Source organism: Phascolarctos cinereus, unplaced genomic scaffold, assembly GCF_003287225.1.
Source record: "Phascolarctos cinereus isolate Bilbo 61053 unplaced genomic scaffold, phaCin_HiC Scaffold_4;HRSCAF=312, whole genome shotgun sequence".
In the NCBI taxonomy this organism is placed as follows: Eukaryota; Metazoa; Chordata; class Mammalia; order Diprotodontia; family Phascolarctidae; genus Phascolarctos; species Phascolarctos cinereus.
In genome coordinates, this window is record NW_027555847.1 from 54,528,601 (window position 1) to 54,549,021 (window position 20,421).

The 20,421-nt window shown below is 40.2% G+C and overlaps 1 protein-coding gene across 9 annotated transcripts in view; it reads left to right on the top strand.

The window, feature by feature from the left end:
• The window catches only part of ATG7 (autophagy related 7), a 250,217-nt gene that overhangs the window by 181,032 nt on the left and 48,764 nt on the right, over nucleotides 1-20,421 (top strand). The window contains exon 19 of one of the 9 annotated variants that reach the window (XM_078152205.1): nucleotides 1,874-2,294. The exons of the other annotated variants lie outside the window; for them this stretch is intronic. Within the exon in view, the coding sequence (XP_078008331.1) occupies nucleotides 1,874-1,936 (63 nt within the window). The 3' untranslated portion in view covers nucleotides 1,937-2,294. Of the gene's footprint in view, nucleotides 1-1,873; nucleotides 2,295-20,421 lie in introns of those variants that run through there. 9 annotated transcript variants of the gene reach the window in all.

Here is a 20,421-nt window from a genome sequence, read left to right on the forward strand (position 1 = left end):
GGGGTGGAGTGCCAGTGTTTATTAGACCTTTTCCTTTGGCAGATTTTGAGACTAGAAGAATAGAGAGAACTGAAGATACTAGATTCCTAAAGGTGTCGGGAAGACAAACTTTTTCAACCTTTCCATTTCCCAACCAAGGGATAGGTCAACAAAGGATCAATTAGTTGCTTTTTTTTTTTTTAGTAAAATGATTGTGGAGGCAGGTCTCAGAGAATAGTACAATTGGGCAACCCTGGGCCTTGAGTCTGATTCATAATGAAATGGGAACTTTGAACAGAGAAAGATGGAGTTGCAGACTCCCGAAGGCAGGAGAGAGGTATTATTGTTGTTATTATCATTGTCGTCATTATTATAGTTCTCATCTTTTATGTGAGGGAGTTCTGTTAGAAATTATTCAGAGATAAGTCACTATCCTACTATTGTTTTGTTTTTTTGGTGAGGCAATCAAGGTTAAGTGAGTTGCCCAGGGTCACACAGATAGTAAGTGTCAAATGTCTGAGGCTGGATTTGAACTCGGTCCTCCTGACTCCAAGGCCAGAGCTCTAGCTACTGTGCTAACTAGCTGCCCCACCTAGTATTGTTCTTTGTTGACTATTTGGGGGCCTATTGGGTAAGATGATAAAACGATTGCTTTTTGTAGTTGAATCAAAATATTGGGATGTGAATACGTAAGTTCATCTTCTGTAGGCACACTGACAGCATCCTCAGGACACCAGCAGAGGACCGACTGATGTATCTTTCATCTTGTTCCTATGTAGTTTTGATTTCTTCCCCTAAGTCTCTATGTTCTGAGAGATCATCGTATTTTCATTCTATATAGTCTGGAGATTGTACTACTACCGCAACCAGCTGGTTTGTATTTCTACTGCTATTAGTATTGCTTCTGCAGCTCACATTTCTGTAGTACTCTACAGTTTGTATGATTTCTGTACTTTACAGTTTATATGATTTATGATTTCCTCACAGTCGTGTAGGATAAGAATTATTATCCTGTTTCACAAATAAGGAAATGGAGCCCCAGAGATGCTGATTTCCCCATAATCAAATAACTAGGCAGTGTCAGAGTCAGGACTCAGCTCTTTTAACGTCCCAGTCCAGTGTTCTTCCTACTATACCCTATTCTTTCTCCATTATAATTTCATAAATGTGTTTAAGAGATATTTCCATTAACATTCCATTGTGCTACTCTACATTGCTGTGTCATTCGGTTCTTCAATAAGCATTATTAAGCAGTTACTCTGTGCCAGGGTCTGTGCTAAGCACAATAAATTCAATTCTGATGCTACAGAATTCACAGTAGAATTCCCCTCATCTCCTGTACTTAATTCCTGTGCTATACTTAACTTGTATGCTGTGTGTTTAAGATTCAAGCCAGTCAACGAGCATTTGTTGAGTTCTTACTCTGTGCTCGTCACTGTGAATTCAAAGAAAGCCAAAAACAAAATCAAAACAACCATCTGTCCCTGCCCTCAAGAAGTTTCCATTCTAGTGGGAGAGACAACATGTAAATAGCTAGGAAGATATAAGATATATTCAGAATAGATGAGAGGTAATTTCAAAGGGAAGGCACCGGCAGCTTGGGGGACTAAGGAAGGCCTCCTGAAGAAGGTGGGGTTTGAGCTGAGTATTGGAAGAAGCCAAGGAAGCTCAGAGACAGAGATGAGGAGGCAGAGCATTGCAGGCATAGAGGAGAGCCTGGCGGAAGGCAGCACGGTGGGAAACGGTGCTGGGTTTGGGGAGCAGCAAGCTGACCGGTTTGTCTGGAGCATAGAATATGCGAATAGAATCAGTATGCCATAAGTCTGAAAAGCTAGGCCAGATTGTACAGGGCTTTCAAAGCTGAGCTAAGGAGTTTGTATTTTATTTATCTTAGGAGCATTGGGAGCTACTGAAAATTCATGAGTACATGAAGAATGTGGTTGGAATTGGGCTTTAAGAAGATTATTTTCGCAGCCATATGAAGGGTGGCTCAGAGAGTGAAAACACCGGGGGATTTATTCTAAAAGTCCAGGCAAGAGATGGTGAGGGCCTGCATCAGAGTGGGGCCTGTGTCAGAGGAAGGCAGGGCATGAATATGAGAATGGTTGTATGCGTCGAATGAACAGAACTTGGCAAGCGATTGAATTCTAAGGGTGAGGGAAGAGAGGAAGATGGCCCAGGTTACAAACCTGGATCAACAGGCAGAATCCTCAACAACCACAACCACAACAACAAAAGCAAAAAATGAAAAAATAAACCAGACGTTTGGAAGAGGAAAAGACAATTTATTAAATGCCTACTGTGTGCAAGGAATGGCGTAGGGCTGAAGAGACAAAAATGAGATCGTCCCTGCTCTCAGGGAGCTTGCATTCTACTGGCACGCTGTCCCTTCTGTATAGTATACTTTCACATATTACTGATTGGTTAATTGATCATATGCTGTTCACTAGGAATTAAAATTTTCTTTCCTATCTGATATCTGATATTTTCATAGTGCTTTGAGGTTTATAAAGCATTTATCCACATATCACGGACGGGCTACCAAACCTTGTGATAAAGCTACTTCTCTAGAGGCTAAGGGACCTGCCAATGATTTTTAAAACTTTGCAGTAGGAAAAGTAGATTTTAAGGTTACAATCTTTCCCATGAAACTATATCAATGATATAATAATGTGAGTCACCGGGAAAATATGATTCAATTAACTGTAATTCATTTTAAAGCCAACTTTTTAGGACTCCATCTGTTTCATGAAGTGTGGTCCACCTGCATGTACAGTTTGGATCATGTCAGTACCAGCCTCGCCCTGAGCTCGGGTTAACTTTGAAGTCTATTTTAAATATCTCCACCATAAATCAGACAGCCAGTGTCACATTCTTTAAGGGATTATGCACAAGGTCTTGTGATTCAGCACAGGGATTTTGATAGTGATCTTGGACATATGATAAAAATAGGTTTTACCAGAGGTTATTTTTATAAGTAAAGCTTTCTAAGTTCATTTTCTTTGAACTCAATATGACTTCTTAGTCTGTGATCCCTTTTTATCCTTTTATCATGAGAGTTCTTTTCTTTACTAAGGCCTATAAAAGACCTTTCTCTTCCTCCTTTCCCTTTCCAAACCTGTCTTTTTTTTTTTTAAGACAGGGTTTCCCTATTTCTCCCAGGCTGGAAGTACAGCAACCAGTCATGGACCCAGCCCCACTGCTGATGAGCACAGAAGCCTTGACTGCTCTGCCTATAATCCTGGCTGGCTTACCCTGTCCTTAGGCAGCCTAGCAGCTCCCTGCACCCAGGGGCTCACCACTTGGTGCCAGACTTAATGGAGATATCCGATCTGTTTAAGCTGCAGTGATGCAGCATAGAACTCCCAGAGTCAGGCAATCCCCCAGCCTCAGCTTCCTCAGTACAGGGACCACAGGCATGTGCTACCATACGTTACTTTCTCTTCCTTTTCTGAAACTGCTGAGGGGCCTTTACAAACTGCCACATCACCTTCCTCATCTTTTGTCGACCAATGAGAAAAATACCAGCCACAGCCGGCAGACATATTAGTTGGAGAAGAGCATCAAGCATTGTCTCCCCCCTCACCTGGAGAAGGAGGAGGTGAGCCAGCTGCTCCGCGTAGTGGCGTGGCAGTCCTTGTTCACTCTCCAGTCTCAGAGAATCTCAGTGTCGTCACATCTCAAGGCTCTGTGACTCCTCATTGTGGAGACTGTTCCAGAGCATAGGAGACGGATGGTCTTTGAGAGTTTCTGTGGCCAAAAATGCACAACGCTGTCTGGCGATAAACATTTCCAGCTTGGATAAGCAAGTTCTCAGACTCTAGTCATTTGGACTGTAGGTGGTACTGAAAGCCTTTCAAGATGGATATCATAACTGATAGGTTGTACTCCAATGGCATAAACTTCAATAATACAGTTTCATTGTTATTCAGTTATGTCTGACTCTCTGTGACCCCATGTGGGGTTTTCTTGGCAAAGATACTGGAGTGGTTTGCCATGTCCTTCTCTAGCTCATTTTACAGATGAGGAAACTAAGACACACAGGTTAAATGGTTTGCCCTGGGTCATACATCTGAGGCTGTATTTGAACTCAAGACTTCCTGATTTCAGGCCCAGCACCCTATCCACTGCACTACCTAGCTGTCCCTGTATTCAGTAATACAGGTTTACCAACAATACCGTTACTAAGCTTATGCCCAAAGAGATCAAAGAAAGAGGAAAAGGACCTTATCCACAAAAATATTGATATAAGCTCTTTTTTGTGATGGCAAAGAACTGGAAATTCAGGGGGGTATCTATTAATTGGGGAATGCTGAATAAATTATGATATATGAATATAATGGAATACACAATTGCTGTAAGAAATGGTGAGTGAAAAAGATGATTTTAGAGAAATCTGTGAAGATTTGTATGAACTGATGTGGATTGAAGTGAGCAGAACCCGAAGAACAGTTTATATAGTAACATAGAAAAGAACAATTTTGAAAGATTTGAGAACTGTGGTCACAGTAATCGGTTTTGATTTCAGGGGACTGTTGATAAAAAGTGCTAGCCGTCTCCTGTCAGAGAAATAATGGACTGATATGCAGTCATGAGTCATGTATTTTTGGCCATGGCCAATGTGGGAATTTGTTTTGTTTGAATATGTTTATTTGTTGCAAAGGTTTTGTTTTTTGTTTATTTTTTTTTTCAGTGGAGGAAGAGGTGAAAGGGAGAAAAAAGATAACTTGATGATTGAAAAATAAAATTTAATTTGAAAAAATAATACAGGCTCACTTCCTACCAATAATGGTATATCAGAGGAATACTTTAATGGCAGTAATAATAATAATTCTTATTTCTTTGTCTTGTTACAAAGTACTTTCTTCCCAATAACCCTGACACTTAAATAATGTAAACATTATTATCCCCATTTTACAGATAGAGAAACTGATATTCAGAGAGATAACATGGTTTGTTGAATAACGAATGGCTAGTAAGCTATAGAGTTTTATCAAACTCAGATCCTCTGACCCCAAATCCATTGCTTCCTTCCACTACCATGAAGTCATTGAGTAATTGAACTTGAATATTAGAAATTATTTAGTCCAACTGCCACATTTTATAGATCAATCCATAAGCATTAATTAAATGCCTCCAGATACTTTTAGAAAAGGGGAAAGTAAAAGATCCTACTCCAGGCAGAGCTTTACTAAGCACTAAGAATGCAAAGACAAAAATTAAATAGGTCTTGCCTTCAAGGAGCTTACATTCTGATGGTGAAGACAACACATACCTAAATAAATACATATAAAACATGTGCAAAATAAATACAAGGTAGTTTGGGAGTATGGGGGAAAGGGGGAACCAGCAGGTGGGGACAGTGGGATTAGGGGAGATTTCATATTGTTTTCATTCAGTCATGACCTACTCTTCATGATCCAGTGGACCACAGCATGCAAGGCCCTTGTACTCTCCACTGTCTCTTAAAATCTGTCCAAGCTAATATTTGTTGCATGCATGATGCTGTCTATCCATCTTATCCTCTGCCTTCCCTTTCTCTTTTTTGCCTTCAATCTTTCCCAACATCAGGATCTTTTCCAGTGAGTCCTGTTTTCTCATTCTGTGGCCAAAGTATGTAAGCTTCAGCCTTAGAATTTGACCTCCCATTGAACAGTCTGAATTAATTTCTTTTAAGTGTTGGCTGATTTGGTCTCCTTGCCATCCAAGGGACTCTCAAAAGTCTTCTCCAGCACCACAGTTTGAAAGTGTCAGTTCTGCAGTGCTCGGCTTTCCTTATAGTCCAACTCTCACAGCCATACTTTGCTACTGAAAAAAACAAAACAAAACAAAACATAGCTTTAGTTATACAGACCTTTGTCAGCAAGGTAGTGTCTCTTGCTTTTTGGTATGCAGTCCAGATTCACCGTAGCTTTCCTTCCAAGAACAAGTCTCTTTTAATTTCATGGCTGCAGTTACCTTCTGCAGTGAACTTTGAGCCCAAGAATATAAAATCTGACACTGCTTCCATTTCTTCTCCCTCTGTTTGCCAGGAAGTGATGGGACAAGCTGTCATGATTTTAGTTTTTTTGATGTTAAGCTTCAAACCAGCTATTACACTCTCTTCTTTCACCTTTTTCACAAGGCTTCTCAATTCTTCACTTTCTACTATCAGAGCAGTATCATCTGCATATCTGAGATTGTTGATTTTTCTCCTGGCAACCTTAATTCTGGATTTTAATTTGTCCAGCCTGGTATTTCACATGATGTATTCTGCATATAAGTTAAATAAGGTGATGACATATAGCCTTGTCATACTCCTTTTCCTATCTTAAACCAATCAGTTGTTCCATGTTCCAGGTTCTAAGTGTTGCTTCTCAACCCACATACAGTTTCCTCAGAAGACATGTAAGATGATCTGATATTCCCATCTCTTTGAGGACTTGCCAAATCTTGGGATCCACATAGTCAAAGGCTTTAGTGTATTCAGTGAAGCAGAAGTAGAAGTTTTTCTGGAACTCTTTTCTCTGTTATCCATCAGATGTTGGCAATTTGGTCTCTACTTCCTCTGCCTCTTTGAAAACCAGCCTGCTCTTCTAGTAATTCTCAGTTCACATACTGCTGAAACCTCGTTTGCAAAATCTTAAGCATAACCTTGTTGGCATGTGACATGAGTGCAATTATTTGGTAATTCGAACATTCCCTTCTTTTGAGCATTGCTCTTCTTTAGGATTGGGATGTAAGTTGATCTTTTCCAATCCAGTGGTCACTGTTAAGTTTTCCAAATTTGCTGGCATATTGAGTGTGACACTTTAACAGCTTCATCTTTTAGGATTTTAAATAGCACCATCATCTCCATTAGCCTTATTGTTAGCAAAGCTTCCTAAGACCCAGTTGACTTCATTCTACAAGATTTCTGGCTTTAGATCAGCAACCCCACCATTGTGTTGATCAGTGATGATCTTTCTTGTGTGATTCTTTTGTGTATTCTTGTCACCTCTTCTTAATCTCTTGTACTTCTCTTAAGTCCTTACCATTTTTCTTTAATCATGCCCATTTTTTGCATGAAATGTTCCCTTGATATCTCTAATTTTCTTGAAAAGATCTCTTGTCTTTCTTATTCTGTTGTTTTCTCTATTTCTTTGCATTGCTCATTTAAAAAACTTTCTTGTTTCTCCTTGCTGTTCTCTGGAATTCTGCATTCAGTTAGGTATATCTTTCCCTTTCTCCTTTACCTTTCACTTTCATTCTTTCTTCAGTTATATGGAAAGCATCATCAGACAGCCATTTTGCTTTTTTTGCTCATATTTTTCTTTGGACTGTTTTTTGTTGCTGCCTCCCATACAATATGGTGAACCTTTGTCCGTAGTTATTCAGACACTCCATCTATCAGATCTAATCACTTAAATCTATTCACTACTTCTACTTCACATTCATAAGGAATGTTACATAAGCTATTCCTAAAAGGTCTGATGGTTTTCCCTACTTTCTTCAATTCAAGTCTGTATTTTGCAATAAGAAGCTCATAATCTGAACCATAGTTAGCTCTAGGTCTTGCTTTAAATGACTATATAGAGTTCTCCACCTTTGGCTGCAAAGTATATTATCAATCTGATTTCAATATTGACCATCTGGTGTATCCATGTGTAGAGTCACCTTTTGGATTGTTGAAAAAGAATGTTTTCCATGATCAGCAAGTTATCTTGGCAAAACTAGTGGCTGCCCTGTTTCATTTTGTACTTGAAACTTCATGTGGAAAACTGTTACTTGAGCTGAGTTTCAAAGGAAATAGAGAATTCTAATATAAAGAGTCAAGGAAGGGGATACATTCCAGGCATTGAGGACAGCCAATACAAAGGTGGAGGAAAGGGAGATGGAGGGTCACATGTGAGGAGCCACAAAGGAGCCGATTTGATTGGATTGTAGAGTGCTTGAAGGGAAGTAATGTGTAGTAAAGTTAGAAAGTTAAATTAGGGTCAGGTTTTGAAGAGCTATATGACAGAGTTGTTTATATTTTATGCTAGAGGCAAGAAAGAGCCACTGGAGTTTTTTATTATTATTATTTTTTTTAATAACAAATCTATTTTCTCTCTTTCCTACCCTACTTCTCAACCCATTAGAAAAAAAGAGAAAAAAACACAAATGCTTTATAAGAAATTTATATGGTCAAGCAAAATTAATTCTCTCATTGGCCATGTTAGGAAAATATGTGCCGCATTCGCTGGAGTTTATTGAATATGGAGGGAGGTGACATGGTCAGAGCTTTGCTTTAGGGAAATAACTTTGGTAATTTTATGGAAGATAGATTGGAGAGGGTAAAGACAGGGCAGGGAGGCCAGTTAGAAGGCTATTTCAGTAGTCCAGGCAGCAGACTAAGGTTGGGGCTGTTGAGAAAAGCGGATGTATGCAGAAGATATGGTAGAGTTGAAAATCACACATGTGCCAACAGATTGGATGTGTGCTGTGAGTGAGAGTGAAGAAACAAGGATTGCCCCTACAGTTAAGAACTTGAATAAATGCAAGGATAGCTATGCCTTCAACAGAAATAGAGAAGTTGGGAAGAGGAGTGAGTTAAGAGGAAAAGAGGAGTTCTGTTGTGGGTGTGTGAGACACGTGTGGGACATCCAGTTTGAGGCATCCAGCAGGCAGTTGATGACTGGAGCTAGGTGGAGAGCTTAAAGCAGGTTTTATAGCTCTGGGTGTCATCTGCATAGGTTGTGGGTCATAGATTTCTGAAGCTGAAAAGAGACCTTGGGTGCCATCTAGTGCAGTCCCCTTCGATGGAGTCACTGAGAGTATAGAAAGGACCCGCAGTTAAGAGAAATAATATAGAATATGGAAAATAAATTGGCAAAAGAGGTGGAGAAAGGGCATTCAGACAGGCAGGATAAAAATGAAGAGAGAGTAGTAGTCACAGAAACCATGAAACTGGGTTAGCAACATCAAGTGAGGTCCAGAAGAACAAGGATTGAGAAAAGACCGTTAGATTTGGCAGTTGAGGTCATTGGTAACTTTATGAGATGAAGTCAGAAGCCAGAAAGGTTAAGTGAAGTGCTCTAAATCACACAGTGAGTCGGTGAGAAATCCTCTCTTATGATATAAGAATATTCCATTACGTTCATGTACCACATGTACCACCATGCTCAAATCAGTGGTCACCTACTTCATTTTGCTTCCATTTCTTAGCTACCACAAAAAGTAATGCTACAAATGTTTTTATGTGCATGAGACCTTCATTTCTGTCTTAGACCTCTTTGGGGTATGTGCTTGGCAGTGGGAACTCTGGGTCAAAGGACAGACATTTCAGTCATTTTTAAAGCCTCCTCTCAAATTGCATCCTTAACAATTGGGTTAAGCCATAGCTACACTAACAGTATATCAGTGTGTCTTTCTTTCCTCAGTCCCTGCAATACTATTTCCAACTTTTGTCATGTTTGCCAATTTGCTATGTATGAGGTGAAATGTCAGAGATATTTTGCTTTATATTTCTTTGATTATTAGTTATTAAAGCAATTTTTTACTTGGTTGCTAGTTTACTGTTCTTTTGAGAACTTTGTGTCCTTTTTGACTACTTGTATCCTTTAGGGAATGGTTCTTGGTCTTATATTTCACCTTCCTTTTTTTAAAAAAAACTAATCATTTTTCATTTCTTAATGTTATTGGCATTCAACAACTCTGAAAAGAAAATACAGCAGTTCTTAGATTTGAGCATTTGAATTGGTCATCAGAGGGTAATGCCATATTGAATATTATTCTTTTCAAAATATTTTTCACTGCCTCCTGGAACAGCCCACTTATATTAGCCCGGTTGTTTTCCTGCTTTACATCAGCCCTGTAAAGGATATCAAGGCTAGAGGCTCTTTTCCCAGAATGCTGAGTAAAGACAACATCAAGATACTTCCCAGCTCACCGTGTGACCCCAGGAGGGCCAGCTTGGCACTACATAGCCAGTCAGTAGACTCCAAGCTGAGATTACTCATTAAAAATGGTCATCAAGGATATTGGACTATGTCAGTTTCTCCATAAGAAATAATTACAACAATTCAGATTAGGCCCAGAGCCAGAGAAACAGAGGATTCCATGCTAAAGAAAATGAGCTTCCCCCCCACCCCCACCTCCTCCTTTTCACCCTAGACTTTTAAAGAGAAACATAATTAACTTCAGAGATGTGCATTTTGAATCCTTTTCCATGGGCTGCACATTGGACTTTCAAGTTCCTGAGTAGCAGTTCCCAACAAACCACTCACTCATCATTTCCTGTGCTTGCCTGCAGGAATTCTCTGTGATTTTCCCAATAGGCTAAAGTGGTATGTTCTACCCTAAAATGAGAGGTGGCAGGCTATTTTAGAAAACATCACCGTCTATTGTTCACCCCACTTGTAGCTCTCATATACTCTATTTTAGCTGATTCTGTTGTGATACTGCCATTTAAACTACTGGCTGTCAGAATGTCCAAAAACTTTGCCAGCACATAATTACCCTCTTTGTTGCTGAATGTAGATTCTTGGAAATGCATGTTTTTAGGATGGTCATGCTTTCAGAGGGGAACTCTAGCTTTTGAATTATGCCATAAAATTGATTGATTCATTTCACAAATCCTTGTCAAGCATTTAGCAGGAGACATTCTTACACCCTAAAGGAGGTTTACAAAGTGTATCCTTCCGTGTTACTTTGAGCTCCTACTGTAACACATGTACCTTGACATAACACAAAATTAATACCTGTGTAACATAGAGAATAAAATTTCCTGGCATTAAAAATGTGTAGTTAGAAAAAGTCATATTAAAATAATCCTTTGCTGCATTCTACCACTTGCTCTACCTCACCCCTCTAGGTATGTTACACCTTATAAGAAGCTACCTACCTGACCTGCCCCTCCTTCAGGTTCTAAGTAGTAGATACAGTCTTTGCCCTATAGGAACTTGCCATCTAGCTGGGTATAAGAGACCCATATTGTTACTTAACTGTTTGTTTATACGTGGTTAAAGTGCAGTGAGTGACACAGACCATACGTGCTATAAAGGTTTAGAGAAGTAGGATGTACGTAGGATGCAGTGAGAGAAGGCCCTGTGGAGAAGGTAACCCTTGCATTGGGCCTGAGGGTATGGTTGAGTAGCTTTGGAAGAGATGGAGGGGTTTGTGATCCAGTGCTAGCAATGGCAGGCACAGCAGTGCTGCAGTTCACTGGTGCTGTTCCTTTGCAAGTGGCCCATTTGCATAGTGGCAGGCAAACACTGCCAAGTTTGAGGCAGAGTTTGATAAAGTATAGAAAGTCTATCAGAAGTTTGATAAACTATATAGGTCATTTAAAAGCTTAACTCTAATTGACTTAAAATCAGTTGAATTAGCACAGTGACTTGAAAAAAAAGGAAGTAAGAAATATTTTCATTAAGATATAGAAAGGCATATAGAGATACACAGACTATAGGAAACTTCCAGATTCTCTTGTAATGGGTTTTATTTAACATTTCTGCTTCAGAGAGCTGAATTCCACTTCATCAAGCTTTTCTTAATGAAAATACTGTACCCCAATAAGTTGTTAATGTTTGACGATACACTGGATGCTGAAGCACTTGCTTTGAAAAACCAAGAAAGAAACAGGCATTTATTAAGCTCCTACTGTGTGTCAGCCACTGTGCTAGGTACTTTACGGATATTATCTCCTTTGGTCCTCACAATAACACTGGAGCTAGGTGCTATCATTATCATCCTAATTTTATGATTGAGGAAACTGAGGCCAACAGAAGTTAAGTGACTTACCCAGAGTCACATAGCTAGTAAGTGTCTGAAGCAAAATTTGAACTCAGGTCTTCCTGATTCCAGGTGCAGTATACCAATTAGCTGCCTAAGGGGAAAAAATGAAAATAATACCTTGACTTTTTTTGCAACAATAAACTTCAATTCAGTCATAATTCAAATGTAAAAAGCAAGTTAATCAGAGAGGCAATATGGAACAGTGGAAAGAATGCCGTATTTGGAGGCAGAGCACGTGGGTTCAAATCCCAGCTTTTCTGCCTTGCTGCCTTTGTGACCTTGGGCCAGTCACTAAGCCTCTCTAAGCCTCCATTCGTCATCTGTAAAATGAAGGGGTTGGATCATATGGCATCGCGGGTCCCTTCCAGCTGTATATCTGTGATCCAGTGAATCAGTGATGCCCTGTGATGAATGGCATTTGCAACAGTAATAATAATCATAGTAACAAGAGGGAGCATTTATATAGCACTTGAAATTTGCAAAGCATGTTACATGTGTCATCTCATTTGATCTTCACAACAACCCCATGAGAAAGGTGCTAGTATTATTCACATTTTACAGATGAAGAAACTGAGTCTGAGAGAGGTTACACATTTGCTAAGCGTCTGAAGTAGAATTCAGATGTGGTTCTTCCTGACTGCAAGTCCAGCAGTATCCATTGTGCTACTCCTCTGCCTCATTTGTACGTAGATAGGTCACTTTTGACATTTAGGGATAGTGTGAGTGACAACTATTACTGTATAATGGGTGTCTTAAAAGACATAAATAATTTCTTCCATCACAGCTCCTAAACAATAGTCCCTAGATTCCAAGCTGGGTCCTCTTCAGTTCATTGTCAGTGTGGGGGCTTTACTTTATAAGAGCCTTTTTGTTCTTCTCCTTAGTCTACTCCCCCACGTCCCAGCTAGCTCCCACTCTGCAAGAATGGGGTGTTTCCCTACATTTCTCAACTTCAGTAGCTTACTGACCATTTGGAATCCTGCTAGTCCCAGGAGCTGAGCCAGCCTGCTATTTAGGTAAATAAGGGATCTTTCTTTATAAGCTGCTCTTGAAGGGAGTGAGCCAGTATCATAAAAGTAAATAACTATGGTAGGCAACTCCCTTAAAATAAACCAAAGGCCAAATGGTTGTTTGAATACCTTTTGCTCTGGATTATGCATGCCCATTGTTCCACTGGCACAGATAAAAGGTGCATAAACTATAGCTTTGTTTGAAGGTGCTTCCTAATGGGTAACTTAGAAAGTCTGTGTATTTTACAAAGATGATATGCTTGACTGGGGAATTCCCACATAAACTCATGGCTTATTGAGCATGTCAAAATAGCACAAAGATGAACCACATGACATTCATGGTTCTTCTTGGCTTGCCAAATGAATCACTAAAAGTTTGGTTAGAGGTAGTTATCGATAGGTTTCTCAGGAAGAAACTGGTTGCCTGTGTGGAAATGAGGGAAGTAACCACTCCATCCTAGAATTTGTGATAGAGGAGGGGAAGGTTGGGAATAGAATCATACAAACACTATACTTTAAGAGCAGATTTGTAAGGTTTCATAAAAAGAGAAGTTAGGATCCTATTGATTACAGTTCTATAGGGCATCAGCTCTGGAGAAGTGGGAAGGTCTCAAGAATGGAATTCTGGAGATACAAAGAAAAACTGTTCTAATGAGGAAGAAAAAGGGGAGGAGGCTAAATATACCAATCTACATACAAAGGAGTCTCACCAACCACCTTAGATTAACAAAGCAGAAGATGTAAGCCAGGGCAGGTGGGCAGGCAACATGCTTTTATTAAACACCTAATATACAGCAGGCGCTCTATTAAACGCCAGAGATAGAAATACAAGCAAAAATAAAGATAGTCCATGCCTTCAAGGGTCTAACATTCTAATGGAAGAAGACAATGCACAGAAGGGAGCTGGAGAGAGGGGTGGAGAAGTGCCCATGTGGAGACATGGTAGCCAAGTCCAATAAGAGGCAGAACTGGGAGAGGAATGAAGGATGGTCAGCTGTAGTCCCTTCCCAAAATGGAGGCCCCACAAGGAACTCAGCAGTGAGAGACAGGAGTCAGAGAAGTAAAGGAATATTCCAGGGTGAGAAGGCCCCGAGTGAGGAAGGAAGTTCCAGGGTGGGAAGGCAGTTGAGTTATAATGGAGAAGTCCAGAAACTCAGAAGCAGAGCCAGGTGGGGAATGAAGGATGGTCAGCTGAGGCCTGGAATCCTGAAAAGGGCATGGAGCAGAGGAAGAGTACAAAAACATAACATGGTGAAGATAATGTCATGATTGTCAATGCTTAGAATAAGCTGTCTGACCAAGAAAGTACCAAAAAAGTGGCAAATGTCAAAGCTGAGCCACTGACTGGGGATGAGGGGAAAAGTATCACTGTAATGGATAAGGAGGAGAAGTTTGTAGTAGACAGTAAAATTTTTTTTAAAAAATTGTAAAATTAAAAAAAAATTTTTAAATGAAAGAAAATGGAGTCTGAGAACTATAGACCAGTGAGCTTGACTTTAGTATCTGACAAAGGTCTAGAATGAGTTATTAAAGGTCTCGTTAAGAATCCCTGGTACAGAAGGAGAAGAGAAAAAGGCCTAAGACAAAACCATAGTTAGTGGGCAGATCCTGGAGGAAGATCCAGCAAAAGAGAATGAGAAGGAGCAGTTGGACAAGTAGGAGGAGAACCAGGAAAGAAAAATGTTACAGAAACCTTGAGAGTAGATAGTATGCAGAAGAGGGCAATCTGCAGTATCAGAGACAGCAGAGAGCTCAAGAAAGATGAGAACTGGGGGAAAAAAAAAACCCAATAGATTTGTCACTGAAGAAATCATTGGTAACTTTGGAGGAGAGCAGTTTCAGTTGAATGAGATTGGAAGCCAGACTGCAGAGTATTTAGAAGTAATATGGGGGAGAAGAAATGGAGGCAGCAAGGGTAGACAGTTTTCTCCAGAAGTTTAGCTGAGAAAGACAGGAATGGTATAAGGGGTGGGGAGCCTGCAGCCTCAAGGCCACATGTGACCTTCTAGGTCCTCAGGTACAGCCTTTTGACTGAGTGCAAGTTTTACAGAACAAATCCTTTTATGAAGGGGATTTGTTCTGTGAAGTTTGGTTCAGTCAGAGGGCCGCATTTGAGGACCTAGAGGGGCACATGTGACCTCATGGACGCAGGTTCCCCAACCCTGTGAGGCAGTAGCCAGCAGAGATGGTAGGATCAAGTTAGGGCCACATGGGCATATGTGTAGGCAGCAAGGCAATATCCACGGGATAGGGAGGGATTGAAGATCATTAGCTAGAAAATGGGGATACTAGAAGGGGCCATCTGCTGGAGATGATGGGCTGAGATGGGAACAAGGGGAAGCACAATGTTATTGAAGTTGGGTGTGGAGGCAGAGGACCCAAGTTCATATCCAGCCTTATATTAGTGGTGTGACCCTGGGCAAGTCACTTAACCCAGTTGGCTTTAGTTTCCTCATCTATAAAATGAGCTGGAGAAGGAAATGGCAAACTGCCCCAGTATCTTTGCCAAGAAAACTCCAAATAGGGTCATAAAGAGTTAGATGTAACTGAAAAACGACTAAGCAGCAATAAAAAAGTGCCGTATCTGAGTTCAGCCTCTACCAACTGTTATTAACTACCCCCTTTCTCGTACTGCCATAGCCCAAAGAACCTTGCGCCAAAGGTGCTGGCAGCTTCTTTGATTGTATCCTTTTCTTGATTACACCCTTCCTTTGGTTACCCCTGCCTCTGTAATCTTTCCCTAGAGACGTGAAAGTCTTAGACCCTCCCTTCAGTGAACTCAGTAGTTAAGTCCTGTGGCTTTATCATTATTGGTCTGTCTGGCTTTCATGAATGCCTCCTTTAAGTAAAAAAAACTGATGGAGCGTACTTGTAGTATGTTGTGTCTCCTCTATAAAATGGAAGCTTTTAAAGGGCAGGGACTATTCTTTTTTTCCCCCCTTTCCTATGCCCGGAGCCCAGCATGCTTCCTTTTTTTTTTTTTTAAGTAACCCAACATATAATTTTCAAAGATACTTTACTTGTGTTTGTGATTCCTTCTTGCATTTCTTCTGTTCTCTTCTGTGCTCACGTGTGTGAGCACATGTGTTTAGAAGCCCTATCCCTAATGCCCTTTCCTAACACCCTCTTGTCCCCCCTTTCCTCCATTGCCAGTTGATAAAGAGAAAAAAACAAAACCCTAGTCCATTACTTTGATAATGGTTTTAATATATTGAGCTGGCAGCCATGGAAGAAAGATTTGGTACTCTGCATTTTGGAGAAAAGCAGTATTTAATTAAATTTTATTCGAGTACTAAAGCATTTCTACCTACATGGAGAGAAAATCAGAAGGCGCAAATATGCATCCTGCCTTTGAAAATCTTTCATAATCCATATTTGGGTTACAATGTATAGTCTTCCCAAACAAAGACAAATTTCCACAAAAAGATAAAACATAGTTACTGAGCTCAGATGAAAGCTAACAGTTTTGGTAATCAAACAGAACACTAGTTACTTAAAGTATTGATGCATCTTGGAGAATCATTTCCCCAAATGATTTAATCTAGTCTAGGGTAGAGATAGATAATGACTTTAATTAAATTAAAGTGTTCATGCTGCAAGTCTGCTTAGCACCTTAATCCATTTTCTTTTTTCCCTATAATTTTAATTGTTTTTAAATGAGTTTTTATTGATGTGTTTTGTCTTTACATCACCTCAGTTTTTACCAGTGTCTTTCTCCCACCAGAGCCGTCTCATATAGCAAATAGTAATTTTTTTCCATTCAATTTTATTTTTAGTTCCAGATTCTTTCCCTCCTCTACCCCTCACTCACCCATTGAGAAAGCAAGAAATACAAATATGAAGTCATGCAAAACAAGCTTCCACATTAACTATGTTCCAAAAGAAAAAAAAAACAAGAAAAAGAGAAAGAAAAATATGCTTCAATCTGTACACTAAGACCATCATTTCTCTGTCTAATGGGTGAATAGCATTTATATCATGAGTCCTTTGGGACTATGATGATAATTGTATTGATAGAGTTACTAAGTCTTTCACAGTTGATTATCCTTACAATATTGTTGTTACTTTCTATACTGTTCTCCTAGTTCTGCTTATTTTACTCTGCATCAGTTCATATAAGCCTTCCCAGACTTCTCTGAAACCATCTCCTTCATCATTTCTTACAGCACAATATAGTATTCCATCATATTCCTATACTACAACTTGTTCAGCCATTTCCCAAGTGTTGGGCATCCCCTCAGTTTCCAATTCTTTGCCACCACAAAAAGAGCTGCTGTAAATATCAAATAGTATTTTTAAGACAAAAAAAAGGGGAAAAAATCAGCATAACTGATCAATACGTTGAAAAAAAATCTAAAAATATGTGGAACGTACAACATTGGTGAATCTTTGCCAAGGGCTGGGGTGAGAATATCTTTTTATATTTCTCTTTTCAATATAATTTTTATGTAAATTTCCAGCATTTACTTTTGATTTTTTTGGCAGTTCTGTTTATGTTGTCATAGTTACTGTGGGCTATTGTTTTCTTTGCCCTGTTTGCTTCACTCTGCATCAGTTCATGTAGATCTTTGCATGCCTCTCTGTACTTATCACATTCATCATTTCTTAAGCAGAGTTAGTTCCAGTTGGTCAAACACCAGGCAGCACTTTCTATGTTTAGGCAGAGGTAAAATGCATGGGAGAGGCTTGATTTAGAGTAATGGGAAAACCTTCTCTGGCTTCCCCACCGGGAGCACGCAACGTTGACGGGCCTTTAGGAGGGAGGGAGAAATAAGACATTACTTACAACATTGCCCTAGCACTGCTCTCCTTTCACGTGCTATAAAGGAAGTGTTCTGGTGATACTGGCAAGGAGCGAGCAACAAAGGCTTTAAGGTGTCGGCTCTGGAAACAAAACTTCACCTTATGATGTTAGAATAATTGTACTGAACTTGATCTGTAATTACTTCCAAAACAACAGTTACTAAATCCAGCTGACTTGGAGTGGGGGGAGGGTGGATGGTCAGGAGAGATCTGGATGGGTTTAGATTGGACAGAAGAGCTTTGGTTCCCACTCGTCTGGTACTCATTGCAGGGGGCCTTCTTCTCTTCCTCTCCCTTCCCCCTTTCTTCTCTGTATCCATAAGCACTCTGTCATGTTGACACTAGCGATGGGAACACTCTGATTTAAAATGGAGTTCAAAGAACAGCTTTTATCATCTCTAGCATGCAGCCTCAAGCCAAAACTGACAGTTTTAAAAGTCTTGGTTCAGACACAATTTGAAATGTTCCTGTGTGACCCCTTGTGAAGGTACCTGTCGAAGGCATCCCCATACAAGACCCCTTTCTAGACTCTGTCCTTCCTCCTGTGATCTGTTACCTAGGGGCTCCTACCCATTCTTAGCTCAGTTGAGTTCCGTCACAGCCCTCTGTCATCTGCCTTTTAGTCTTACTGGCTGGCCGTCACTGCTCCTCCTGCATTCCATCCCAGTCAAACTGACCTGCTAGCTCATGTCCTCTTCTCTGTCTTTGTACCTGTGGCTCCTGATGTCTAGAGTGTTCTCCCTTCTCAAAAACCCCTGGCCTCTTTAGGGGCCACTTCTTAATCCAGTCCCTCCAGTTATTAGTACTCTCCTTCTGAACTTACTTTAGGTTGCTTTGCACATAGTGCACACTTACGGTCTATGTTATATCCCATCGGTTTCCAATTCTTCACCACCACAAAAAGAGCGGAAAAAAAGAGAAAAAATAATCAGCATAACTTATCAATACATTGAAAAAGTGATTTGTAGATTCCTTGAAAGCAACAGCCATTTACTTTTTTGTCTTTACACCTCTGGTGCCTAGTGATACGTGCTCAAGCAGTGTTGGTGGAGTTGAATGAAATATTCCTGAGGTCTGCTATGTCTGAAGTACTGTGCTAGGTGGTAGAAATAAGAGGATGAAAGCCACACGGTTCTGACCTTGAGGATCTGATAATCTGGGGTGGAGAGGATGTGCACAGGGAGGTGTAATCATAACACAAAGTGGGATGTGATGTACGCAAAGAAGATACTCAAACAAGGCGCTGTTGGAAAATGTGAGGTGTAAGAGAACTCTCCCACCCGGGGAGATCATGAAAGTCTTTACAGAGCAGGCAGGCCGAGCTTTAAAGAAAATGAGTTCATCAGGCAGTGATGAGGAAGGAAGGTATTCCAGGCATGAGGGACAGACGGCATGCAAAGAGGCAGCAACACCAGCAGAGAACAGCAAGGAGGCCAGTTTGGCCAAAATGTACAGTCTGGAAAGCAGAATAATATGAAAGGAGGCCAGAATAGTAGGTTAGAGCCACAGTGTTGGAGGCCTATGACTGATGGTGGACTAGAGGGACCAAGCAGTTATTCCTCCTAGACAGCAACCTCTGACATAGGAGGCTAGTTCTGTGCTATTACCAATGCATGTTTGTATTTGAATTCTGTAACATTTGCTTTCTGATTCTGTCTTCCAGTGAGTTGTAACCCTGTGCAAAACAAAACAAAACAAAATAAAAACCAATGGCATTTGTTGTATTTTTCTCTGCAAAACATGATTCTCATAAAGAAGGTACAGACAGGCTGTTTATGAGCATACTAATAAATGCCATGCATTCCAGGTCTGTAGCAGATTCCCCAGTGTCCCTTCACCTTCTAGTTAAGTTTTATTTCCTAAGCATAATTAAGAACATGTCTTTGTGCTGAAAGCAAATATGAAAAAACTTCTGGGATCATACACTCGATCTGGCTCAGGCAGGATTCATTATGAAATTAGGGGCCATTCATTTATCTACCCAAATCATACACCACTCTTCTTTTTGCAAAATTAGAGGGCTTTTTGGTTCCCTGTCTTCTGAGTATTTGACCTTGCACATAAGTCGGCGCCTCAGTAAGTATTTGTGGGTTGGCTGATTTTACTTCCTTGTTATGATCAGTACCAAATTAGATGCCAACTCAGATCCCAGGATTCAAATGCCACCCAACCTGAGTGAATGTGTGTGGGGAGGGGGGGTGCAGCAACTTGGACTTTAAGTATAGAACACAAATTCACCTTCCAACCCAGAACATTCTTGCTAAATTCCATTGTTTTCTCTTAGGTAAATTGCTATGTCCCCTAGGTTTCAGGATTTGTTGTGATATTTATGTTGTGTTGTGGGTTTTTTAAAATTTTATTGGAGCAACTAGGTGGCGCAGTGGATAGAGCACCAGCCCTGAAGTCAGGAGGACCTGAGTTTAAATTCTGGTATCAGACCAAACACTTGACGCTTACTAGCTGTGTGACCCTGCGCAAGTTACTTAACCTCAATTACCTTTTAAAAAATTACTAAACATTTCCCAGTTACATTTTAGTCTGGTTTGGGGCACCCTTAGGAGTTTTTATGGGCCACATGCAGCAAGTAGCCGAGAGTTTAGTCCCTCTGTATTAGAGGGTAGGATGGATGGACCAGTACTTTTCAGAGATAGGTCTTCATAAATAGTTAGTACAGTAAAGTTGGACATAATTATTTTTCAAGAATCTACAGGCTAATGGACAAAACACAAAATCAATTAATCAAACATTTATTAAGCCTTTGATGTAGGTGCTGGAGAAGGTGCATAGTTGAGATAAAACCATATCACTGCCTTAATGGTGTTTGAAATAAATATTACAGAGCGCACTAACCATCTTCTCTCTCTCTCTGTCTTTGGGAGAGAATGTTCTGTCCTAG